Consider the following 25,161-nt stretch of genomic DNA (forward strand, 5'->3'; position numbering starts at 1 on the left):
ACCAGCTGACTAAAGATCTAAGGGCTCAAATGAGTTTATATTCTTTAAGCATATCAGAATGTATTTTAGCCTCAAGCGACAAAGTAATTTATAAACTACCAGCAGAAGTTTAAAATCTGTCCTTTAATAAACTGTAAGAATGAGAATTAAAGCACTTCTTCTTTTTGTTCAGACTAAACTGAAGACCCTGATGAAGGCCACTCATTGAAACACGTCAGCTATGCAATACAATTGTTCTTTGTACTAAAAGTTTTGCTGGAATTTTGACCTTTTCAGACCTTGTCCTCTCTCCATGCAGCTTTCAAAGAGGCGAGGGTGTGTCAGAAATATGTACTCTGCTTCTTGTTAGAGCCACAGCAGCACTCTGAATGTGCTGCAGAGGTTTTAATGGTGTTTTTGGTCAGAAAACATTGCAGTTGTCAACCTGGCAGGAACTAAAGGCACATGTTTTTGTACGATGCACTTACAAAACCATAAAAAGTGCATTTTCTCATGTCTGAAGAAGGGAAAGAAAGTCACATATGTGGAGGTAATAAATGTTCATGGGAGCATTATCTAGTGTGCAGACTTTAATTGCATTATTACAGTTAGACTAAAAACATAACAGCAGTGACGTTTTTAAAAACAACTTGGCACATTGGGGCTTCAGGACACTTAGATTACTTGCGGCTGGCAATACAGAGATTTTTTTGTGGTTTTCTTATGTATTTTTTTAACATTTGAATCCTGGTCACCATGGGGCTCAGTTTTTGAGAGATGAATGTAGCCTTTTCCCCATGAACCTCCAACAGTGTTTGGTTTTAAAACTTCACCCAACTTTCCATCGGCAGGACAGTCTGCAGATATTGACCGAATATTCATTTTTGGGTGAACTGTCACTTTAAAGTCTATTTCAGAATTTCGTTGCATCATAAGAGGGAATTCTTTTTGCAGTTAGGCAGCTTGAAAAATGTGTGTGTGAAAATATTGTGTTTTTTGCACATTAAATAAAGGCAAATTTTCAGAAACCTTAAGTATATATGACCAGTAGTTGCGTAGTTGTTACAATAAATATTTCAGCGGTAGTGAAACAGAGCGCAGAAGGTCTTTATTTTCAAGCGTGCACCCTCTCTGGTGCACCAGTTACGCATCATTCAAGTGTGCAGAGATGTTTTTCAGCAGTTTTATAAAAAGTTCACACTATTTCTGTTACTGAACACAAAAACTAATCAAAAGCAGCGTAGGCCTTATGTGCTCTAATAAAACCTATAAAGGGGAACACCTGCTTGGGGGAAGTGCTTATCAGCCCTCCTGCTGTTTCTGTGAAGCCAGTTGAAACCCTTTTGAAGCACTTTGCTCTTTCACTTAAAGTTTTTAAACTCTACCTTTAAACTTAAAGTAACAATATTCTCAGCTCTCAGCCCATTGCCTCCACTGATGATAGCAGAAAAAAAATGAATCGAGCGGTGCAAAGAGAGGATCCCTGCGGACTAAAAGCCTCAAAACTCCTGCTCTGAAGTAAGCAGATACAAGGAGAGAAAAGCCGAGATAATGACTACCTGCTCTGTTCTTTTAATAAATGTGATTTGGACTTAAGACACCCTGCCTCAACTTTTAGAGGAAAGAACTTTTCTGTAGTAACATAAAGTGTCTTCATGAGATACAGAAGATCTCAAATTCTCAGCGGAGTCACATCTGCAGCATCAGTAAATCTACACCTCTCAGCACTTTCAAATAAAGTCGTAAGAAATGTCTGGCTTAAACTGCTTGGTGTGTTTTTCCCTTAATAATGCAACACACACTTTATCCTCTTATCTCTCTCTGCTGAGACGCACACACAAACAAAAAACTGCAGTTTTATAAGCTGCTTGGATTTTATTTGTCTTGTCTCACAGCTCAGTTTGCATCCCTTCACTCGTGCTGTCGGTACTGTACATGAAAACCAAACTAACACAAACCTGTGCTGCTTCCCTGCAGGGTCAGACCAAAGTGAAGCGTGCTGGTCAGTGCTGTGATGAATGCGCCGCTGCCAAGGGAAGCTGCCTGTACGAGGGCGCGGTGCGTTACCATGGAGACATGTGGAACGGCACGGGCTGCGAGTTTTGCACCTGCAGCCGGGGTCAGGTGCTCTGCCAGAGGGCCGAGTGTGGTCGTGTTGAATGCCCGCAGGTGAGTCTGAAAGATAAAAGATCTTCGTTATAAACCACGGAGCCAATCTCGCTTCATATTTGGAAACTGTAGTTTTCGGTTTTGTCGTCACAAACATTTCCTCTGAGGCGTAACTGCCCTCAAAGGCTGGAAAAGAGTCATCGGTTTGATTACTTTTTATTTAGCTGAGCCAGAAAGCGAAAAAGCTGCACCTGGCTGAAGTGGACCATGACAATAAATTAGATTAGTCTTTGTTTACCTTACAGTAACTGTGGTGGAGACTGAAATTGTTTCCGGCGTTACAACGTGCCAGAGTTGTATAATCTAGTATTGAAATTGCTGAATACTATTTTGTGTCTGAGAATCCTTCAAAAGCATGAATCTGTTTCTCAAAATGGATTTGCTGGATCATTTTTATCTCATCTTCATGCCTCCTTCAGCACAGCCCCTCGTGTTTTTCTTTTGGTCTCAACTAGACTTAGACTGATGCCTTATAAAAAAGTCAAGAAATGAGATAATTATTATAAAAGCCTAATCCTAGCAGTCCAAATAGTGACTAATTTAAACAGCCTAAACCTGCAAACTTATCTCTGTGTGCTTATTATCTGAGCTGATTCAGTTTAAAGTTGTCACATCAGCCCTCAGTTAGCCATATAAGTCTGCTACTTTAGTCATTAATGCAACAACAAAAACTAAAAAGCCAAGACTTGGCTGAAATAAACTACACCATGATGGTTTACTTCACAAGCAGTGGTGTAATGTAACTAAGTACTTTTACTTGAGCACAGTTTTCAGGTTCTTGAACTTTACTTGATTTATCGTATTTTTTTCCCACTTTATTTTTCTAAAATAATGTAATCCAAGAAACATTAAAGTCATTAAATATAATTAGAAATTATAATCCTGTAATATAATATACTTATTCTGACTTCTTTGGGATCTTTAGGATTTTTTTTTTTTAGCCATTTTTTGGAACATCTTGAATATAGAACTTTATTTGTAACAGAATATTTTTACACTTTAATATTTCTACTGATTTCTCCTGAATTGACACTTTTCTTGTGCTGTATTCAGACATCTTTACAAGTATTTAAACTTTCGAAATCTGAGCAAACTGGTTTGCTTTCTTTAAAAAAAAAACCCCAAAAACAATGAGCCGCTTTGCAAGAACTGTTTCGCAAATTGAATGGAATTTTGGAGAACTATTTTTACAGAAGCTAAAGAAAAATGTCCCAAAAACAATATTTTTTTAATCATAATGATATGTTTAAGTTTTTGTAATTTTCTGGTAATTTTCGTGTACTTTTTACTATTTTTTTTGCTGATTTTTGGGTCATTTCTTCTTACATTGCTCATTATCTTTTACCTATCCTTTAGAAAGACATCAGGCCAATTTGCTGCAGTAACAGCTCACAATACTTCTTCCACCACTGTTTACCTATGAGATTAGATTACACTCCGTCTGAATGAAGAGCAGTTGTACTTTCAGAAATATTTGTATGTATAAAACTCTGACCACTTTTTTTTAACCAACAGAAGAGGATAAGTACAAAACAAACTCCAGACCTGTTCTTTGTGAGGAAAACACAGAAAATGTGTTTAACCTTAACGAGGTCATATTTGCATTACCTGCATGCTTTTTTTTTTATCAGTAATTGATGTAAAACATCATATTTTTTCCCACACGCTCCTCATGCTTTAAGCTTCTCTACCAAAGTTCTCTTTCCCCCAAAATGCAGCATGTGAGCACCCAGAAATCCCATTTCCTGGCCCTTCAGATGGGCCACTAAAAAGTTAATGGAAGATGTCGCAGCTGCTTTGTTCACAGCTTTTGTGTAATTTGCTGCAGCGAAGTGTACCAGTTCACCAGGCCTGCTGTAACTATCTTCATTGATATTTAGGAGATTGGCTGGAATGGGAGGATTGGATGATCATTTGAGGTGAAAAGGTTGACTGCTTCCATCACAGATAATTCACTCTGTTAAAGTGAAGTAAATTGAAAGGCAAGATGAGCCCCAAAATGATATGTGTGGAAGCCGGGCACGGCTGCAAGAAAAAACAAAACAAATCAGGTGTTAAGTAAACTTGCACCACAATTACAGCTCTGGGATCTGCCTGCAGACATGAGAAAATATCACTCAGCTACACATCAGCCTGATGTCACATTCGTTCAGTAATGCCAACCCAACGTCGTTTCAGCCTCGAATGAACATGACAGATCCGCGGTCGTCTTCGTGTGAAGACATGTTCATCTGACCCACTTAGGAATGTAGGACGCTGGATCTGTTTTTTTTGGGACAAAACAAACAAAGCACATGTTAAGGTTATTAGCTGGTGTTCCCATAGTAACTTTTATCCCCTAAAATGACCCACTTTGAGCTCGGCGCCACGTCGACTCAACACCTCTTCCAATGTTGTCTTACATCAAGCAGATTTAATAATATTACTTTAATATCCCCCTGCCACGGCCAAACAAGCCCTCATTAATCATGCTGTACGGTGATAATTACAGCTGGTGAGTGTCATTAGCCGTAAGTAGCATAATTGGCGTTTGTCCAGCTCCGAATTGAGCAAGGTCACTGTGCTAAGAAGATCAGAGTCATGCAGTTTCACCCTGTGTGTGTGTGTGTGTGTGTGTGTGTGTGTGTGTGTGTGTGTGTGTGTGTGTGTGTGTGTGTGTGTCAGCGTGCAGAATGAATAAAAGGAGGCTATGGGTTTAATGACATGTGTGGGTCAATAGGCAGAGGAAGGCACCGGGGTATAGTTATAATAAAGAGCGGGGTTATGATTCCTTATGGTGCCATCTGCGCTGAAAATGTACTGGAATGGTCCTGTAAGGAGGTCTTATCTCAGAAAATTGCATTAGTGGCATATTGCCATTGTAATGTGCAGAGCTTATAATCCCAAACTAGATATTTTTCATGTTTAACTCTCATTAAAGGGTTGTGAGGTCTGAGCAGATTGTGAAAAGCTTTTAAAAGCCAACAAAAAATACAAAGTGGAGAATTTGAGAAAACAGGGCAGATTTTCACACATGCAAAACTTACATGATGGAGGTACTTGGTCTCCACGGCAGAGGTTGCTGGCATTGCTGAGTGAACATAAAATATCAACACATGTAGCTGAGTCATGGTCGTCATGATCGATAAGGATCCAGAAAAAAGGTTTTTGATAATTTGTGTAGCCCAACCACAAATTTATCTCTTTTGTCTTTTCAATCTGTACAACACATAACCCACTTTGACCAACATCCTGCTGTGTTTTGTCAGTTTAATAGTTATAAACAACATTTTATCTTTACATTTTAGACTTCGGGTGATCTCTCTGTCTCCTTTGATTTTAAAAAACTGAGGTTTTTAATTGCTTTATGTTGTTTTTTTTTAAAGGATTAAAAAACAGGGTTTGCACAAGGTGCTTTAAATACTTGAATTTAGAGGAAAAATAAAGTACTTGAATACCTTAATAAGCAATTTTTTTCCTAAGGTGCTTTTAAAGTCCTTAAAATTCAACCAAATAAAGCTGTCTTATAATTTGACCAAAGTTTTGAAATCAAATCATTATACTTAAATTGCAGTGCCCTCTCCCTATCCTTCTACCTCACATTTTAGATGTCCCAACCAACATGTGTTTTGTTTTTTTTTGTTTGATGTTTTGTTTTCTACCCGGATTCACTTTTAAAACCCCGACAAAACCAGGACGATGTTGACACGGCAAAACTTGACAAGACTGAACATAATGAGCCGTCTTTTCACTGATTTGTTTTCTTGTCTGGGCGCTGATGTTGTAGCTCCGCCAAAAACTGAAGTTGAAACTTTAAGTTCCAGCTGCCATCGTTTCCTTGTGCTACAGATGGTTATATAAGTATATAATATATATATATATATAGTATAAATATAACACCAGCATAGCGCTCACGCCATTCTAATATTTTATTAAGAGTGTGACAAATAACACTTCACTGAAAGAGAGACATTGACCACATTACCTATTTATGTTAAATTAAAAAAATCTTTTTGAAGAGTACTTTAGTTGCTTTGCGTAAAGTCCTTGAAAATGAAAAAATAAGTGCTTGAAAATGTACTTAAAAGTCCATGAATTTCATAATGTGATGACTACATGAACCCTGTAAGAAAGTTTTATTAGTGCTAACTGGATGTTATGCCATGTGTCAAATGTGATGATGTCATTTATGGCGTCAAAAATAACTGCACTAAAATGAACTGAAGCGTTTGAAATAAATAATAATGAAAGCACATTTTCAGTACAGTGTTTTGACTTAAATTAACTGAAGTTTAACTGAACAGAATTAGACCAACTAAGATAACTGGAGTAACTGCAGAAGAAAAACAAAGTCAAATGTGATGAACAGAGTTAGAAAATAACCAAGAAAACCAGTTTAAATTACATGTTACAGAAACGACCTTTTTCTGTTTAATTCTGCTTAATATGAAACAAAACTGATCTTCAATTTCTGAATATTAAGCTACAACATTGAGACTAAAGACTGGTGTACTTCTATTGTGCTCTACCACCTTCTCTTGCACTGTATGTTCTGTCTTATGGTGATCTGTGTGAATATAAATCTATATTTTTCTATTTTTTTAGGGGTCGGAGGTCATTCATCTGCCGGGAAAGTGCTGCCCGGAGTGCTCCTCTGTGAAACCTTCCTGTCTGTATGAGGGGAACTCCTACAAGGTGCTTTTTATTTTACTTTTGCACTTAAGCATGGGTGGAAAAATTGCAAAATCAGGCGAGAAATCCAAACTGTGTGGGTGAGACAAAGACACCACAGGGCTTCTGTAAACTCTCTATTCTCAGAAGTAAAAAAAAAAAAGCAAGTGGCATAAAGTCTCACTGCAGAGGAAGCTGCTCCACAAACAACCAAGTGCATCAATATTTAGCTGGTTCTAAATATATAAATACAAACACTGGCAGTGAAAGTTGCAGTGACACAGAGTAAATGTGTGTTTTAGGAAGGAGCTATCAGATTACTTTGGGCTGTTGAGCCTGTAACAAGAAACTCTCTTATTATTCTGGTGTCAGCTTCATTATTCATAGGCGAGTCCTGAAAACCCAAAATGCAAAGGCTTTAATTTTTGACATTTTCAGCCAAGGAGGAACGCTCATTAAATGCTGCAGGATGGTCAGCCAAGGTCGAGGCTGGGAGCGCGAGTAGAGAGAGCTATTATCATTTTCCAATAGATTTTTCTTTGTCTCCCCGAGGAATCCATCTTTACCAGTAGTAAACAAAGATGCATACTGCATACTTATTCTGCACCTACACACGTCAATACATGCTTTTCTCTGCTCACAGCTCGCAGCTCGCCTGAGAGGTTTAAGGAGCAGGTTTGTGACTAGATTATTACTGGTTTGACTCCCAAAGTGACAAGAAAAAATCATAGCACGGGAAAGTTAATGAGCAAGAATAATAAACTGTGTTGATGCACATTAACAAGCTGTTTTGAACAGCCGGAAAGAAAATATTAAGTGTTCGCTTGTCTGTTTCAAGACACAATTGAACCAAAATGAGAAAACTGCTGTAGTTGTATTATTAAATAATTAATGTTTTTGTAGTTTATTAAAGGTCTTCAATGGAGGAATTTCCAGTTAGTGTTTCAAAACACAACATTGAAACTTGGTGCCTCCTTCCTAAAAATTGTCTGCTTGTGACGTCACGTCACCCAGAAAAGCTGCAGATTGGGGGGCAGGATGTGATCTCTGTATGCAGTAGTGCTCTAAAAATGCCTGTGTTTTGTTTACGGCTGTGCCAACCGGTCAAATCGGGAAAAAAAAAAAAAGAGCTGCTTTTGAGCCCCGAGAGTGGTAACACATAAAGGCGCGAAGTTTAAAAAAACTCACGGAGAAACGGCGGCAGACATGGACTGAAATCCTCGCGGAGTCAGACACCGCGCGTGTATGCAGTGACCGCTTTGTTTTGTTTCGCCACGACCCTCGTCTTCAGCGGTGTTTCTAAACACCTCTGAGAAGGCTGACCGAACAACAGGAAAGAAGATAGTAGCTGCAGTTAGCCAGCGCAAAGCTTGATGCCAGTGCTGCATCCGTCCATGTAAAGTTACTTTAGAGCTGCATCTTTCTTGTAAAATTTGGACATAATTCTCATAATAATATGGCTTTTTCTTGTTAAATTACATTTTTTTTCTCATAAAATTCCGACTTTATTCTCGTAATATTCAGACTTTATTCTCGTAATATTCAGACTTTATTCTCGTAATATTCAGACTTTTTCTCGTACAGTTAGGCCTTGATTCTCATAATATTATGAGTTTATTCTCAGCTCATCGCAAAGAAAAAAAATTCCCCTCAATGTGGCCCTAAAACTCTTGTATACCTTAGAGTTGAAATAGCAATAAAAAAAGACAGTGATTTTCAAGCCGACATACTCACCAACACAAAAACAAGACGGCAGTCATTTAATGCTGATTCTGATCTGATGTCTTTGACCCAGCAACACACAAGATATAGATAAGCCTCAAGGCTCTTGCACACCTTCATTTTAGCTAGCCGTGTAGGAGGAGGTCTACAGGAGTTTTCAGTGGCAAATTTACTGTTTTCAACCAATCAAAGTACTCTTATGTCACTCATGGTTCCTCTTGTATTTGGAGAGTACCTACTTTTAAAAAGAAGTGAAAAAGTCCTTCAAACAGCACTCTCAGACCTGCAATTGTTCCTAGTTCTTACAGAGTGGACAACAACTTGAATGAACTGAATGCGTCCTGACCTCACTTGCACGCTGTTATTGGGGGCTGCTTGCTGTGTTTATTTTTTGTTTATTTGGTTTTGTTTTTAATTTGTTTTGTTCCTCGCTAGTTTGCTTGCTGGTTTTTTGAGAGAGCGTGACAGGTTGTATAAGGTGCAAACTATTGTTATGCTGCCTGATTTTCAATTGTACTTGTAAATAACAATAAAACTTGGAAACGGAAAAAAAAGGAAAATAGAAAGCGAATGCCTGCTAGTTCAAAAGCTCTGATTCTGATCTGAAGCTTTCGTCCTTTTTCCGTGAGCTCTGACCTGCCACCAGATTGTCTGGAAAAAAAGTCCGCATGATTTATGAAACCATCTCATATTTCAGCATTATATGAGTTTTTCTGTGACTGACGTTCCTGCTGCTTGACTGACTATCCGTCCTCGGTGGGGCCTCTGTCAGGTGGATTCTGCTTGAAAGAGTATATAAAAGTCATGACTGCCAGGCTTCTTTTATTACTGACACATGCAGCTTATTAGCATTCAGCTTACTGCCCGGTCTGCGTGGCTTCCTTTTTGATTGTGATACAACTTCCTCAAAGTGAAAATCCTCTGTTGTTTGGTGTTTTTCGACATTCTGTCCATCCCCTATAAATATATTTGCAACAGTCGCATTTTGCACATAATAACATCCTCTGCCTGCATCGGGTCCAGGTCTAATAAACCATTTCCTCTCTCTCTCCTCTGCTTTCATCTCATGCGTCTCCACTTTTCTTTTTTCAGGACCTGGCTCGATGGAGCGATAGCGGCTGCCGGGAGTGTGAATGCCGTGATGCCCAGGTGACTTGTTATCTGAGCTCGTGCCCCACTTGCCCGCCAGGCACCCTGGTCGTGACCCAGGAGGGTCGCTGCTGCCCCGAGTGTCGCCAAGGTACGTTGATGCTGTGTGTTGTGTCTGGCCACTTGTGTAACATTTCTCTGCTCTGTCGAACCCTGTTTGTTTTTAAATCTCCCTCTATAAAAGCACAAAGGACTCACTGTGTTGGTGTCTGTAGGAGACTTTGGCAGGTTAAAGTCTCATCTTCACCTACGTTGACTTGTTTTTCATAAAAACCGCATAGATGAAGAATTCTGAGGCTTTATGAATCAGCTTTAAGACTCAGCTTTCATACACTGTTAAATCTTTGACATTCATCCAGAAGTTGTTTTGAAACGAAGTTGTGATTTACCTTTTAATTGTATGCACATTCTCATGTACCACAATGCCCGAAAAACATCCCACTCAATCAAAGAAGTGTTTACAGCTAACTAGCGAAAAAGTATGTGAATGTCATACGACGCTCGCTGCCAAATCACATCGTGTTTTGTTGCTGCATTTGCATTCAAATGCATTTCCAGCACTGCGTGTGCAGAAGTAAGTATCTCTAGCTTTTCTTTGGTTGGTGTCTCGCTGTGTGATTGTTGTTGTTGGTAGAAAACTGAGATTCAAGAATGAGGTCCTCTCTCTTTGATTCTGCAGGATTTGACACAAAAACTTCACTCACTGTTTTGTGGGAAATAACTACATGCAGTATTGTCTATCAGGATCCATTAAATATTAAAAACCACACATCTAAAACGTGTCAAAAATTAGAAGTTGGGGTATTTCTGCACAGAGTTTCTCTCAGAAATGACTCAACAAAAAGCGGGATTCAACATTCAATTCAATTCACTCCTTACTGTTGAGTCCAGACATAAAGTCAATTGGTCATGTAATTCTCCTGAATGGAGGAATATTTGGGCCTTGGCCATAAATCAGAGGAAACATGCGTCTTCCTTCAGAACAGTTTCAAGATTGTTGAAGGTGATTGTGACCATATTGCTCAGGTGACGTCCTGTAAAGCCCCTTTCCCATTACACTGGCTTTTGTATGTACTGACAAATTTTACAATCTGTAATCACACCAGTAGTGGTTACAGGTATTTATCTGCTCTGGCTCTGATCAACAGTGATGGAGATACAACACTGGTGTAAACATGCTAATTTTATGGTGAGATAAAAGACACACCACCACAAAATACCTTCCATCTCTATCCAAACTGCACTCAAACACCAAATTAGTCTGCAGCAAGTTTGAAAGAAAGACTAAGAGATATATAAAGAGAAGTAACATTTTCACTGGCCTCCATGCTGCTTTCTCCTCTTACATACCTGTTTTCCGTAAAACAGGAAAAAAAGCAAAATCATGCTCGTCTGCTGCAGAGCTGTGTACAGTCTCCTCTTCTGGCAATGGAAAATGACTCTAAAGACTTTTTTTAGCTGTATTTCTTGTGTTTAAAAAACCTGCGTACACGCACTTATTTTGGTGGAAAAGTGGTAAAATGTTATGTCCTTTGCTCTTGTCTTTTATTGTGAATAATGCTGGTCCATTTAGGTGTCACTGGTATTTAAATAAAGTTAAGCAACTTGCTAAAAATACTGCATATGTAAATGAGAAGCTGGCTGGGTAATTAAAGAAGCGAAGAGGGGGAGAGCGGCTCATAAACACAGTGAGAGTTTATAGATATGCAAGGCAGTCAGAGGACAAAATCCAACTTGTCCTTGGGGAGGTGGGCAGTGCCGGCCAAGCTGCTCTGTATGTTTCATGGCAGCGCCCGAGGACAGACACTGGAACAGTCGCACTGAGTCAATATAAACTATCCTCAGTCCATCGCTGCTTTTAACTTTGGCTTAAATTCAAACCTTTATTTATGCCCTTCTTCATATTTACATTCAGTCCTACACAATAACATCAACATCAAATTCAAACTAAGCAGGCAGTGGGGATGTGCTTTGAAACTCCGGGTCCGTTTTGTTGTTTTTAAAAAAATTCAAAGAAAGAAAGCATCATTTCAAGTTGAGATATTTCCTGTGTGGTTTTGAACGAGCAGAAAAGTAGAATAGTTAAAAAAAAAAAAGAAAACTTTGTGAACACTCTGCTGCTCCTCACCTCCCTGGGGCCTTGAAGCACCATAAAATGAAAAATGACTTTCACTTTGTCTGCCAATTTTCCATGGAAGAGTATATACACCCATTTAACAATTAATGAGTGCAAAAAAAGTGCTTTTAGTATGATACCGTGTAATGTTGGCCTCAGTCCCGATAGGTGCAAATAAAGTTTTTTTCCTAATGATCTTTCCCCTTTTCTTTCAACCTGTTTCAACTGAAAAATACCACAAATTAACCAATTAAAATGCTCTCAAAGACATTAAGTTATGGCTTTAAGCTAATTTCCTTCTGTAAACCACACAGTGACATCTCAGCGCGTCTGATTCACCTCCCTATTTAAAAATAAAGGCCAATTCATTTGTCTTATTGACTGCAAATGGGCACAAAGACTGTCAGCAATTATAACTAAACAAACGTATGTTAATTTCCCAAATACCCCAACAGGCAATTAAGCAGTGAGACAGCATTGTTAAGATTTATGAAGACTTATAATTACGTTTGGCTGCATGAATGAGTAATTATAGTTGGGGAAGGGAGACATTTTTCATTGCACCACACAAAATGGACTGTTTGAGACAAGAATAGTTTCATAAGGTTGGGTTGAAGGTATTTGTTTTGTTCACATATAACTTAGGTGTGTTCTGCTTCCCCCCGACAGTGTTTTTGCTCTCTTAGGTTTTACTGTTTAGAGCATTTCTCCTCAGCAGCATATTAAAATGTCTAAAAAGTAAAAAACACTGTATATTCTCAGGAAGGCTAATTAGTCCAGGTAAACAACAGGGGACACCTATAAAGTGTAATATCCTGAAGTAGCCAGATGTTTTTGCCTCTGACCGCCTCGTGTGCATTCAGGAGAAAAACAGATTTCCTCCAGAAGTTATGTTTAATTCAACAGATTAACAAAACACCGCATTGGTTATTAATGATACCCACCGTCTTGTGCGGTGGCTTTGCTGTTTCATTTGTTTAATTTCCAACTCATTTAACATCTCGGTCTCCTATGACTTTAAATTTATATGCAGGTTTTTTGTAATGATGATGGCAGTTTTTATGTTCCAAATCAAAATTTAGTGTGATGTTCATGTGGTGCAGCAAACAGTAGGGCAAGGCAAATTTATTTATGTAGCACATTTCATACCCAAAGGCAACGCAAAGAGCTTTACAGATTAATCAAGTCAAAGTTCATTGTAGTCCAATCACAAAGCATGCCCCAAAGGGCTGAACAACAGCAGTTTCAATTTAATTTAAATTTGATGTATAAAGTCCAATATCACAAATCATAATTAGCATCAGAGAGCTGTACAACATACAGTATCCCTCTGTCCCTGGACCCTCACAGCTGATAAGGAAACACTCCGCCCTAAAAAAACCTTTAACTTGGTAAAAAATAGAAAAATCCGGATGTTTTATCTCATTTGTCTCCTGTAATACTATAAGTCCCAGTTGACATACTAATACTTAACCATGACAGCAATATTCCCCTTAACCAAGTGGTTATAGGCATCATGCATGCATGGGTAGATCAGGAATAGGGTTGCAAAATTACAGGAATATTCAAGGTAGAAACAATCAATGAGAATAACGGGGAATAATAGAAATAAAATGGAAATCCTCGGGTGAGCAGCGCCTGTGTGACGCGGAGCCTCTTTTTCTTCTTTTCTTTTTCTTGTGCCCCTTCTTAACTGTTTAAAGCAGCCACGTTGCCAGCGTGATCAGTGCTGCTCAGCTGCTGCTCAGCTGCTGCTCAGCTGCTGCTCAGCTGCGAAACATCTCGAAAAAAAAAGGTTCGACTTTTCGTTAAAAATATTTTTTTTTTTGCCTTTATTTGATAGGACAGACTGTAGGTATGAAAGGGGGAGAAAGAGGGGATGACATGCAGCAAAGGGCCACGAGCTGGAAGCAAACCCACAGATGCTGCGGCAAGGACACACTGTCACAGACATGAAAAATATATTTATTTTGAACTCAACCTTTCAGTTTGATCAAGAATAAAAGCCCTCTGACAGCGTTTCAGTTGACAGAATCCCGTCAGTGGTTAACACAAGGCTTTTTATTGTGAAATATTTGCAGGGTCGTATTGTAAACAACACTCTGGCTTGCACAGGCTCCATAATAGACTGGAATTCTGGCTTTTTAGTCATGATAATATAGCAGGCTGCTCTGCAGCAGCTGCAGTGCTGACACTGTGAGCGTATGAGCCGCAGCGGTTCAACAAGGTCACATCGTGCACTGCTCACGCAGGCAGCGTGTCCCGAGCCTTAGCCTTCAACAGTGGAAAGGCAGAAGCTTACCAGCTGGCTGTTTAGCTGCTTACAGTAAAACATACTTTCCCCTGCAGATTGTGAGTCAGCTAATTTGATAGTAGAGAAAGTGGTGGAAAGTAAAGTACATTTATTCAAGTACTTTACTTGTGTATTTTCATTTCATGCTAAAACTCTAACTATTCTGTACTTAGTCAACAACTCTAGTTATTTTTCAGATTCAGACTTTGATAATATCCTGGTAAAATGCTGTTTGTGAACAGTTCCACCAGACATTTCCCCTCTGAATGGTTTCAAAATGATATGTCACAGTATTTTATTTTTCTGCTCTCCCTCTGTTTAATCAATGCTTACATCTATCTTGCGCCCTTTTCCCACCAGAATAAACTTCCTACCTCCAGATTTTTTAATCTTCACCTTTTCCTCGAAGCCTGTTGAAAACACCTGGATGCTTTTTGATTAATATTTTTCTTTGGCTTAAATGCGTTTAAGTAGTTCATGCCATCAGTTAACTCTCTTCGTTCATCTTTAAACTTTTCTTTCTCTTTACTTTTTTCTCGCTCTACCTGCCTCACACTCTCTTCTATCTTTATCAGCCTCCGGTCCTCCCTGTCTGTCTCGGTGCGCCTCACACTGTAGAAATGATAGCGTACGTCACAGCTGGAAATAGAAGTCATCATTTACACAGTCTCATGTACACATTGTTCACGTTAGTGTTAATAAGTGTCAGTTATAGACAGGTTAAAGGTTTTATTCCTGATCAAAGGTATCAGAGGAAAGTGTGTGTGAATATGTGAGTAGGTCATGTGTGTGATGTATATTATCACACATGAATAATTCAAAGGTGTTTTTGTGATTTTACATTATAGTGCACCTGCACCTGTCATCACACAGTTTAATGGATGTATGTGTGTGCAGCAATGGTTGTAATGTCCCCGGTATGCTTTTATGTATGCCTAAATGAATAGATTTAAACATGATTCACCCACTTCACTTTATGCTTATGGACTGATGCAGGAAACATGTGTTCTTACTCATTTACCTTGTTCTGTCTGCCCGGCCCACAATTCCCGACTGTGTTTAGTTTGCAGCTAAAAATAGATAAAAAAAACCCTTCTCTTTCCCTCTTTCTTTTAGAATTAAAATCGTAAATCTTCCTTTAAGCCTATTAATCATGGCCGTCTGTAGACCCAGAGGTCAGCAGACTCTCCTCTCATTGGGCAGTCAACACCTAACGGACGTAACCAGGAGTCATGCTGCGTTCAGGTGTCATGGGAAAAGCTGTAGATGTAATCTTTCTACTTTGACATGCGGTTCATACGATTCATCCCTGCCAGGTTTGACCCAAATAAGTCTTTTTACAGGTATTATTGTTTTGTACCAATATTTGCACTGTGGATCAGGGCATGTATGAATGAAGTGTCTGAGAGAATCAGGGATGGGGATCGATTCTGCATTTTTGAAACCCCGAAAAACCCCGATAACATTGAGCTTATTGATACCTCTGTGAAGTCCCGAGGGTCCTTCAATTTAACATTACATCTCTGACTCATCAGTCGAGTCACGTCATTTGAATCCAGTCACTGGTCCGCATACATCGGTTGCACATTTAAATTTTTTAATACAATTAAATTGCCAACCATCAAGTATTAAAGAAAGGAAAGAAGAAATCTAAATGCATTACCTTTGACTGCCTTCAGGTTGAAAAAACTCCTTTAACTCCATCAGCAGTAAGCACACCCAAACTCTGTAGCAAGTCCAGTTAAAAATAGTAATCCAATTTTGAAATCTGATTTTAAAGTGGCAGGAGAAAGCTAAATAGTAAAGTAAACGAGTTTGCATAGTTTCATTATGATGTGTTCAAGGTCGGCTTAGTAAAACGACAGTTATGCTAAGGTTAATAAACCGTCATCATGATTTTTTCAAATGTAACAACAAGAAAAAGAAATTTTTAGTTTTTGGAGAGAAACTCCAATATAATAATACAGTTGTTTGGGCGACAAATTTGTTTTCCCAACAATATAAAATGGATAGTAGAGATGGAATTACAGCCTGTTAAATGTAGTATCGATACTGGTATTGATAAAGATTTGGATTATTAAGAAGTCTCAATAATGGTATTAATATTAACAACGATTAACAATCCCTAGTCCTAAATGGTAAAATACTCTTTGCATGATGCACATTTGATACGCACAGTTTTCCAAATCCGACATTATATCGAGAGAGAGAGATAATATGAGAACAATGAACTCATGTTAAGATCATGTTTTGACAAAAACAAAATATTTTTTATGACAACTTCTGCAGAATGCAGTCATCCCAACGACTCCACAACCGAATGCCTCTTGGCAACAAAGAAAATGCAGCTTTGTAACAGTGATTATTTTTGTCTGACACAAGCAACAGCTCTGGCAATAATACATCACATTTGACTCTCACGGCGCCTCAGACAATGTGCAAATGTATTTATTTCCCCAAGACTCAGAATTAAAGCGTGGAATAACAGCTGTACACAGCTCTTTGCAAATTTATGTGATTTGAAAAACTGACTTAGTGGGCATATTTAACTTTTTTAATCTTTTAATTTGTATATACATTTATTTTGGAGCCAGTGGTGTTTACTTACACTTTACTGTGAAAATGAAATATTGTCTGATTGTGAGTTTTGGCATCATGTTGACTGCCTGCACAGAAAATGTCGCTACTTTCTCCATTTTAATGGTTTCTGTTATCTTAAAAGTGTGGAAACTAGTACTGGCTCTGAGGTTGGATTGTTTTTAGTTTAACTTTCAGTGTGATTCCCAGGAGGGACTCTGAGATGTTTGATAAATACGGGCCAAGATATCCAAAAAAAACAAGTGCATGTGTAACGAGACCCAACACACACACACACACACACACACACACACACACACACACACACACACACACACACACACACACACACACACACACACACTCTGTTTATAGCCAAGCACACAGTTAATCCCCTCAGCATCATTTCATCAATTCTAATCAGCAACGTTTGAAGGAATTGAATGGTTTTGTTCCTCTTTGAGGCTTTATTGTCTGAAATAAAGAGCCTCATGATTGAACATTTGGCAGCAGACTGCATGGGTGAATTATTGAGTGGTTCGGTGCCTTTTTAGAGGGAATCAGGGTGTGAAATTACCTTGAATTGGTAAATGTTGGCCATGGTTGGTAAGTTGGCTTTTTCTCTGAGCTGCTGTGGCGGGTAGCCAGTCTCAGTTGGAGGTCAAGCTAGTGTTAACAGTCAAAGTGGCAGGTGATTTTTTTTCTTTTATACTTTTCTAATGATGCTGGGTGACAGAACAGCATCGTCTCTGCCAGATATTAACACATCCGCAGTTTCAAACAGGCAAAAACTTCTCATCAGGTGTTTGTGATAGTCAGGAGGAGCTGTGCAGTTAATCGCGCCTGGATCCACACCTCTGGATCAGTTTTTTTCATACAACGCTGCTGTTAATCACAGCTGTAGTTTTTAATTTTGTGCTTCAGGGATCCTGGCTCGCCATGCTGGTGAGGAAATTAAAGTACAGTGTGCGTGCGTCAAACAACGGCTCGTAGCAAAGCGTGTGATTGCTGAACTCGTGCTGTAAACGTGTCTTTATTCACAAGAGGGAAAAATCCAATTCTGGTTCACTCCTCAGCTGTCAAAGCAAACAAGAAATGATCTTGTAACTGTTCAGGTGGAGTTTTGCATGCAGATACACTCATTTGTTTCCACTGTTTAACATTCAGGGATGAATTGTTTGCAGAAAAAAGCTCAGGACAGATGAGAGACTTCCACAGCGGATCCCAGAATATGTGCAAGAGATTGCTACATTACCGCCCGCTGACGCATCGGCCACAGCTGAATAGAGAGATAAACACTTGACTAATATTCGTGTTAGCCAATAAGCCCGTCAGTGGGCCAGAACATATAGTGCTGAAGTATCTCAATCTCCCACGTTTCTCACTCTACGTCCTCCTTCCCTTATTTTTGCACAAAGCGTCTCAAAGAGGTGATGAAAAGTTGTGTCGCAAAGTGAAAATGAGTGGCAGATGAAAAGAAAATGAATGGGAGAGAGAAAATGAAGCTGTAAAGGAGAAAGAAGACCAAGAAAGAGAATAACGAGAGGCGGTAGAGAGGGGAAAAAAGAGAGATGGAGATACTTAGAGCGGTATGTTCTGTCTTACTGACGGTCTTATTGGCTATTAAGGTTAAAGTCTCGCCTCCATCTTTGTCATGTTCTCTTCAGCTCCCCCCCAGCTGCTCTTTTTTCCTGCAAGTCTTCCCCTTTTCTTCTCCTGCTCATTAATCAGATCCCTCCGTCACATTTTTATAAGCAGCCAGCACTTTATTTACTCAATGCATTCACATAATGAATGGAGCAATCACACTGCAATCATGTGCAAGCAGCCGCGCATATTGTTTGACAAGAAGCTGCGTGCATGTGCTTGTTCTGCCGTCCAGATACGACAGTGTCATTGCTGTCAAACCCCGATTCTGTCATTTCGGATGCTGACAGGGTTTTTGTGAGGGAGTTGCAGGAGTTTCTGAAATGACATTTTTAATTTTTTTGAGATGTATTTCAGATTGTGAGAAGCCAGTTAATTTCCAAAAGAACCCAGAGGATATTAGAGTTTGACGAACGGGTCACAGTGCAGAATTGTGATGTTTTTTTTCCTCTAACTTGTTTCACACATTAATTGTATTTGAGGATGGATTTCAGCTGCTTATCTCCGCAGTAAACTAGAAGAAAACTGTTTATGCCTCCGCAGCTCTCCTTATACGAAAACATATAACAACAGCTTTAACAAACCCGGAGGGAATAATGTTTTTAGGTCACAAGTGCTCTGACTTAGTTATGGAAAGTCGTGGAAACGTTAAAAAAAAATCCCAAAACTATGAGGTTTTAACCCACAGTGTTGTAGTGATGTTAGTTTGGGGGGTTAATTTGACTCGGCAGGTAGACCAGTGGTTGTTCATATGTGTTATAATGATAAGAAGTCAGAGAAAAGTCCCAGCAGGATTTCATCAGGTCCTTGTTGAGCTTCTACATCTGAAATATATCCAATATATCTAAAATATGTTTAAATAACCTTTAAGAAACTACTGACTACTGACTTGTAAGTTACATCCAGTTGATTATTTGTGGTTAACTGCTAAGTGCATTTTTGCAGAAACTGTGTTTTAACAGTGAGCTTTTGTAGGCATTTTTCCCAGGAGACTTTTCAGAGCTTCTGAATTTGATTTGGATTTGTGTGCTTTTGTTTCCAAATAAACTTTGTTGCTTAATTTACTCACAATTGTTGCATACAATCAGAGCAGGATTAAAAATGGGAACATTGTCTTTCTGCGCCAAAGAAAAAAAAGGAAAGCAACAGAAAAAGTGTTGCAAAAATGATATCAAGCACGGTTGAGATTAAGAGTTTGATTTTAGTGGTCTTACAGTAAAAACTGAAATAATAGTGAGTGAAATAATGGTCACTGTCAACAGCAGCTGCTCCCAACAGGTGAGCACAGAAGCTGCTTTAAGGTGCTTTCCAGATGCAGTAATCTATCATTTAAGTACTGAAATAAAATGTTTACGCACCGGCTTACTCGGTGCACAAGGACTTTTAAGTGCAGTTGCTCGACGCATTAAAGTGACAAGCTTGTGCTCATAAGTTGTTGGTAATATGTCGGACCAACTGGGAACCAGTGCGGGCAGAGAAAGCACTTAGACACATCATCGCAAAATGCACCACTGGAGTTTGTTGGCAGACAGTAGATGTACTCAGAAAGTACCGCTGGGCACATTTTACATCGTGAAACTTCTCCAGCATCGCTGCCACAGTCTGACTGTGGAGCCTAATGTACTGGATGGAATTTGTTAAAAAATTTAATTTACTGTGTGTGCGTACGTGTGTGTGTGTGGTATTGCAAAATTAAATCCGTCTGCCTCTGCTAACTGAGTTTCAGTGCAGAGCAAAATCTGATAGATGGAATTTGCATAAAATTAAATGTCAAAATGGTTGTGTCACAGAGCGAGAGAGTGAGACTTCAGCTCTTCAAGTGCCACCAACAGCGTCTGTCCAGATGTATGGACGGAAATTAGCATGAAATTGAATGTGTGCGTGTGTTGCAGTCATGCATACATTATCTTTTTTTCCATCCAGTGTCCAGAGTTTTGCTTGAAATGCAAACGTATTGAATTTTTACAAAACTCTAAATTAAATGAATGAAATGTGTGTTTTCCAGTCCAGTGCCATGCAGACTGCCTGTCATGCTCAGGGTCTCCCGACCATTGTGAGAGCTGCAGGGACCCGAAGGCCTTCCTCCACCTTGGACGCTGTCTGTTCGTCTGTCCAGCTGGATACTACGCTGAAGGACGAGTGTGTGCAGGTAGGACGGTCCCCTCCTCTTGTTACCATCTCACTTTGACATTGCAGACAAATGCTCTTTGCACATACATCACCACACTGTTACAATACACCAGTGCAGGGATGCTCACAGTATCTAATTAATACATGTTTTGTCTTCTGTTGTTTGATTTTACTCGGTAAAGTAATGATTTAACTATCAACATTTTAGCTTTGCTCTGCACCGTCTACACCAGTCAGCTTAATCTGCTTCCCTCAAGGTGGAGATTTTACCTCTCTAGAAACAGATTTATGAGGTCTTTTATTCCGTCAGCTATTTGTTTTTTAGATAAAATGGGGTTTGGCCTGTGGTTAGCGGTGCTCCCTCCTTTTTTCTTCCCTCTGTCTTCTGCTGGTTTCTCTGATGGTTTTTTGTCAAATGACAACAGAGGCGCCAAACTGTGTAGTCCACATAAAATTATCTTCTAATGACTGCTGTTTGCAAGCAGGACATTAAAGCTTTATTCTATCACAATACTTGTATTAGTACCTGCACTTCCTGACCAGGGTTCTTAAAAGGAATTAAATTAATTAATCTAAAATAAGGCCTTAATTAGTATTAAAATGTCTTGCTTCAATCTGTCAAAACTCAAAAATGCAAAGACATCGGGAGGAAGATATGATAAAAACTTTCTTATATTGCATCGTGAAATCTGAAAGTATTTTTTGTATTTTTAAAATAATTTTAAATTTAACAACACGCCAGATCAGGTTAGAGGAACCAGCAGCACTCACATACATTACCGCATCCAATCAAATGATTGATGAAGAAGCTTTTTTTCAAGACAAACCAAATGGATACTTTAATAACATGTTCACTGTTTTACATTTGTTTGACTTTAGAAAGTTTTTTTTTTTTTTTTTTTAATTGGATTATCTAACATTTGAACTCGGCCAAAAAATGATATATGTTAAAGTAAATAATTCAGGAAAAAAAAGTCCCTTATTGATGTCAGTTCATTTTTGTTTGATTGCTTCTTTTTTTCCTTGTTTTGTAAAATTGGTGTAAAATTTTACTTAGAAGGACATTAAAGAGTCTAAAAGTCTTAAATCTAACTTGGAACAGAAAGTTGCAGTTGTATAAAATCCAGATTTGAGCAGCATCTTTCCCTGCAGAGAATTATTTATAGAACATCGTAAAGGGGATCTAGATTGAAGATAACCTTTAAGTTATCGGCCGCTGAAAGCAGAATAAACCTTTGGCTCCACGTCCAACAGGAAATATTAACAGTCAAAGCATTAAAATGTAGGACTGCAACAGTGTCTGTGTGTAAGTGTGTGTGTGTGTGTGTGACTCGGAGTTTATATTTTCCTCTTCATCCTTTATTCATGTATGGTGTCTGAGCGTGATCGTGATCACGTTCGCCCAGCTCCAAACCAGCCGTAGCACCTTGACCGAGCATTGACCCGCGACTGGCGTAATCTCCTTAGCATTTTACTGCATTGAATTCCTACCATCCCATTGACCTGTTCTCCTGGAGAGCCAGACATTTACTGCCCACAGCTATTCATGAAGCTGTAAACACCAAACGCCCCATCGCCGTAAAGCTATCAGGCACAGATAAAGGTATTCACTCTGAAGCCTCGCTGCTAATGCTAGCAGCTGAATCTCAAACAGCCTTTCCACACTTCAGAAATATAAAGAGGCGCTTTGGTCCTGAATGTAGGAATGTGTTTGTATGCTATTATAACTTTTTTCAAATCGAAAACTGCTCACTGAGAATAAAAAAACATGTTTGAACAGACAGTAGCAGCACTATATGACACAGAAGTTACCAAACATATGACTCAGACTTACATTCAATCAAATATAGCAGTCAAACATCAGCAATACGAAATATTTCTGCTTGTTTTTCTGTAATATGTTTATTTGGTCTCTTAGACATGAATGTTAAATTAGGATTATTATGATTATGTTTGTTAATTATTTATTATTATTATTATTATTTTTTATTTTTATTTTTTGTTTTTAATTAGGAAGGTGGGCATATATATATATATATACAGATTTGAACAGAAGAAAAAACAATTCACATCCCATGAGTGCTTTTACATAGACATGAATCACCTGTTTATGTGGCTTATTGTTCCTATGATCATATTTTTAGATGTGATGTTTACATGAGCATAAAGAAAAAGGGCTCTTTTATTTTTCTGCATACAGAAAAAAATATTAGAAATCTGCTTTCTGATCACCTGTGATGTTAAAGAAACAAACTGGCAATGGGAGATGAGCACAACAGGAAATATTAACACCGCTTTAATATTACACACACTCGTATCTCTGTACGAACAAAATGCACTTCTCAAAATCAATCTTGAAAAAATAATATACATTAGTATTATTTTCTGCATTCATAGAGCTGATTTTAACCAACCAAAACCCACAAAAAAAGATTTTTTTTTCAATATACTCCAGGTAGTTTTTTCTTTTTTTGGAATATGTCACTGACTAGCAGCAGCATTGATTGTGACAGTGCAACTAGTGGAAATAACTTGTATTTTCTCCAAATGCCAAACATGGTTAAAAAACCAAAAACAAACAAAAAAAAAACAAAACATATATATCCCAGCAGTGCTCCTAAAGAACGGCCCTGCTCCAAAAATAGAAAACTCCATGTGTGGCGGCAGTTGTTTTAATTGTGGCGGGTCGCCACAAATGAAGGATTATGTGGGACATCCTGCGCATTAACGTCACAACAGTAGCTCAAGTCGACATTACGTTTTCTGAGAAGCAGCTGCAGAGATCAGCAGAGATGAACAGTCCTGAAAAAGGATGACGAAAGCTTTTAAAGAAGCTTTTATCGGTTACAATGGTCATTAAAACGGCTTGAAGTGTCGTCTTGTGTGTTTTGACTCTTGAGTTCCACTTAACAGACAATTTGGATGATTTTGCAAAAAAAACGTCATTGCTTTAATGTCAGTGTTTTCGAACATTTAATGTAAATAAACTAATGTAGTTTTAATTTTTAGATTCTTATGATACTAAAAACATTTGCAGATCTTTCATTTCATTAATATTAAATTATAGTGAAGGATGAACAACCTGATGTAACAAATTTTTATGGATTATTTTAGAAAATCCAGATTCTGATTTGTGCATTTAATTGAAATTCTGCTTCACATAGTTAATAGTTTTTGGGGGTTTTTTTGGATACAGCATTGCATTGAAAGCAGAGTTATTAGTTGTGATTGTGGGTGCAGAAAACCAGCAGTAGTCCAGTTTCCCTCTGCTAATCCCACACAGCCTAATTTCTGTATTTTTTACTTTTTGCATGTGGGTGACAGAAAATAAAGCTGTGAGCCCAAACTCGCATTGTTGATAAGATTGTCTCTTTTCTCGTCCCTTTTTCTCCGCCTCCTTTTCCCCAAAACTTCTTTTCATCTTCTTGACATCTTTCTCCTTTCGCCTCTGAGTCCGTCGATCTCACAACTTCTTTTTATAATCTTTTTTTTGTCCTTCGAATCTCCATTGTCATCATCATCCTGATCCTGATCGTTCTTCCCTCTGTCTTCACATCTCCTCTTCCTCTCCTCTCCTCCTGCTATCTCTGTGTGAGTGGGAGTGTGAGAGGTTTAAAGGGGATTTAGTTGCTTTTTATTCTGTAATCTTGAGATTTCTCATTAAAGAACATTTGAAGTCTGCTCATTGCGGTCTCTCTCCCGCTCCATATGCACCGGTTTCATTATTTTGTTTATGGAAATATCTGTAAGTAGATTACGTTGCACCCAACAGCATCTAGCTGCCAAAGTGAACAATCTTTAAGAGTATATAGGGTGTGTTTAATCTGAATATTTGGATGATACAGTGCATTTGTTATTTTGCTATGAAGTATACAGCAATTCATCTTAAAGGGTGTATTCCTGTTTTTAATATTCGCAACTTTCTTTGCTGCCCTTACGTTTTAAAATGATGTCTTCAGTCTTAAATGTTGCAGGTTACTCTGTTGTTGTTGTTTTTTAATCAATAAAAACTTGACTTACTCTTGTTTTGTTGCTAACAGCACTTTGGGCCACACATGTAGGTGCAGACAAAGTGAATGTAATCCAGTTTTAAATGGAAAAAAGTGATAGTTCAGGGTTTTTGAAGAGGGGCTGAGTCAGACATGTACGTACAGTCAGTGTATTACACAGAGAAGCTGGTTTGTAGAAACAGACGGGCGTGCACCGCGCAGCTCGAACCTGCTCTCATTCAGGACTCATCAAACAGCGCTGCTCGGTCAATGCTTTCAGTGTCGAGTTTGACTCCAAAAACCACCTTCTGTGCTCATATGCAACGTGCACAAATGCGTCAGATGATAACGTGGTCAGACAGAACCGATGACGTGCTCCTGAAACGTGGATGTGTGTGTTTTTTAACCAACCACCCCTGACTTTGGTGCCTAATCCGAACCATCTTGACAGTCTGCGCTGTTATGTGAACATTGGGGCCATGCGGCTTCATCCCATCATGCCTGGATTTGTTGATATCGAGGTAACCGCATCCCGGAGCGTAAACACCTGAAGCACAAGGATGCATAAAATGTCATTGGTTGACGCTGACTGAGCGGCGCTATTTGACTCAGCATAACCATGCTGTAAAGAGAGGTTGATATCAAAAGGTATTTCAGACACTGTTGAAAACACCTACCTGAAAAATACAGTTTCTGTGTAGGTGGACGCTGGATTGAAAGTGTTTTCGATGTGAAGTTTC

At 38.7% G+C, this 25,161-nt stretch overlaps 1 protein-coding gene across 1 annotated transcript in view; it reads left to right on the top strand.

The window, feature by feature from the left end:
• The window catches only part of fras1 (Fraser extracellular matrix complex subunit 1), a 313,566-nt gene that overhangs the window by 106,056 nt on the left and 182,349 nt on the right, over positions 1 to 25,161 (top strand). Inside the window, exons 9-12 of the mRNA XM_088076327.1 lie at positions 1,957 to 2,148; positions 6,733 to 6,822; positions 9,613 to 9,760; positions 20,308 to 20,451. Of these exons, the coding sequence (XP_087932453.1) occupies positions 1,957 to 2,148; positions 6,733 to 6,822; positions 9,613 to 9,760; positions 20,308 to 20,451 (574 nt within the window). The remainder of the gene's footprint in view (positions 1 to 1,956; positions 2,149 to 6,732; positions 6,823 to 9,612; positions 9,761 to 20,307; positions 20,452 to 25,161) is intronic.

Source organism: Plectropomus leopardus, chromosome 4 (assembly GCF_026936395.1).
Source record: "Plectropomus leopardus strain MGB_pleo_1.0 chromosome 4, ASM2693639v1, whole genome shotgun sequence".
NCBI classification, from domain to species: domain Eukaryota; kingdom Metazoa; phylum Chordata; class Actinopteri; order Perciformes; family Serranidae; genus Plectropomus; species Plectropomus leopardus.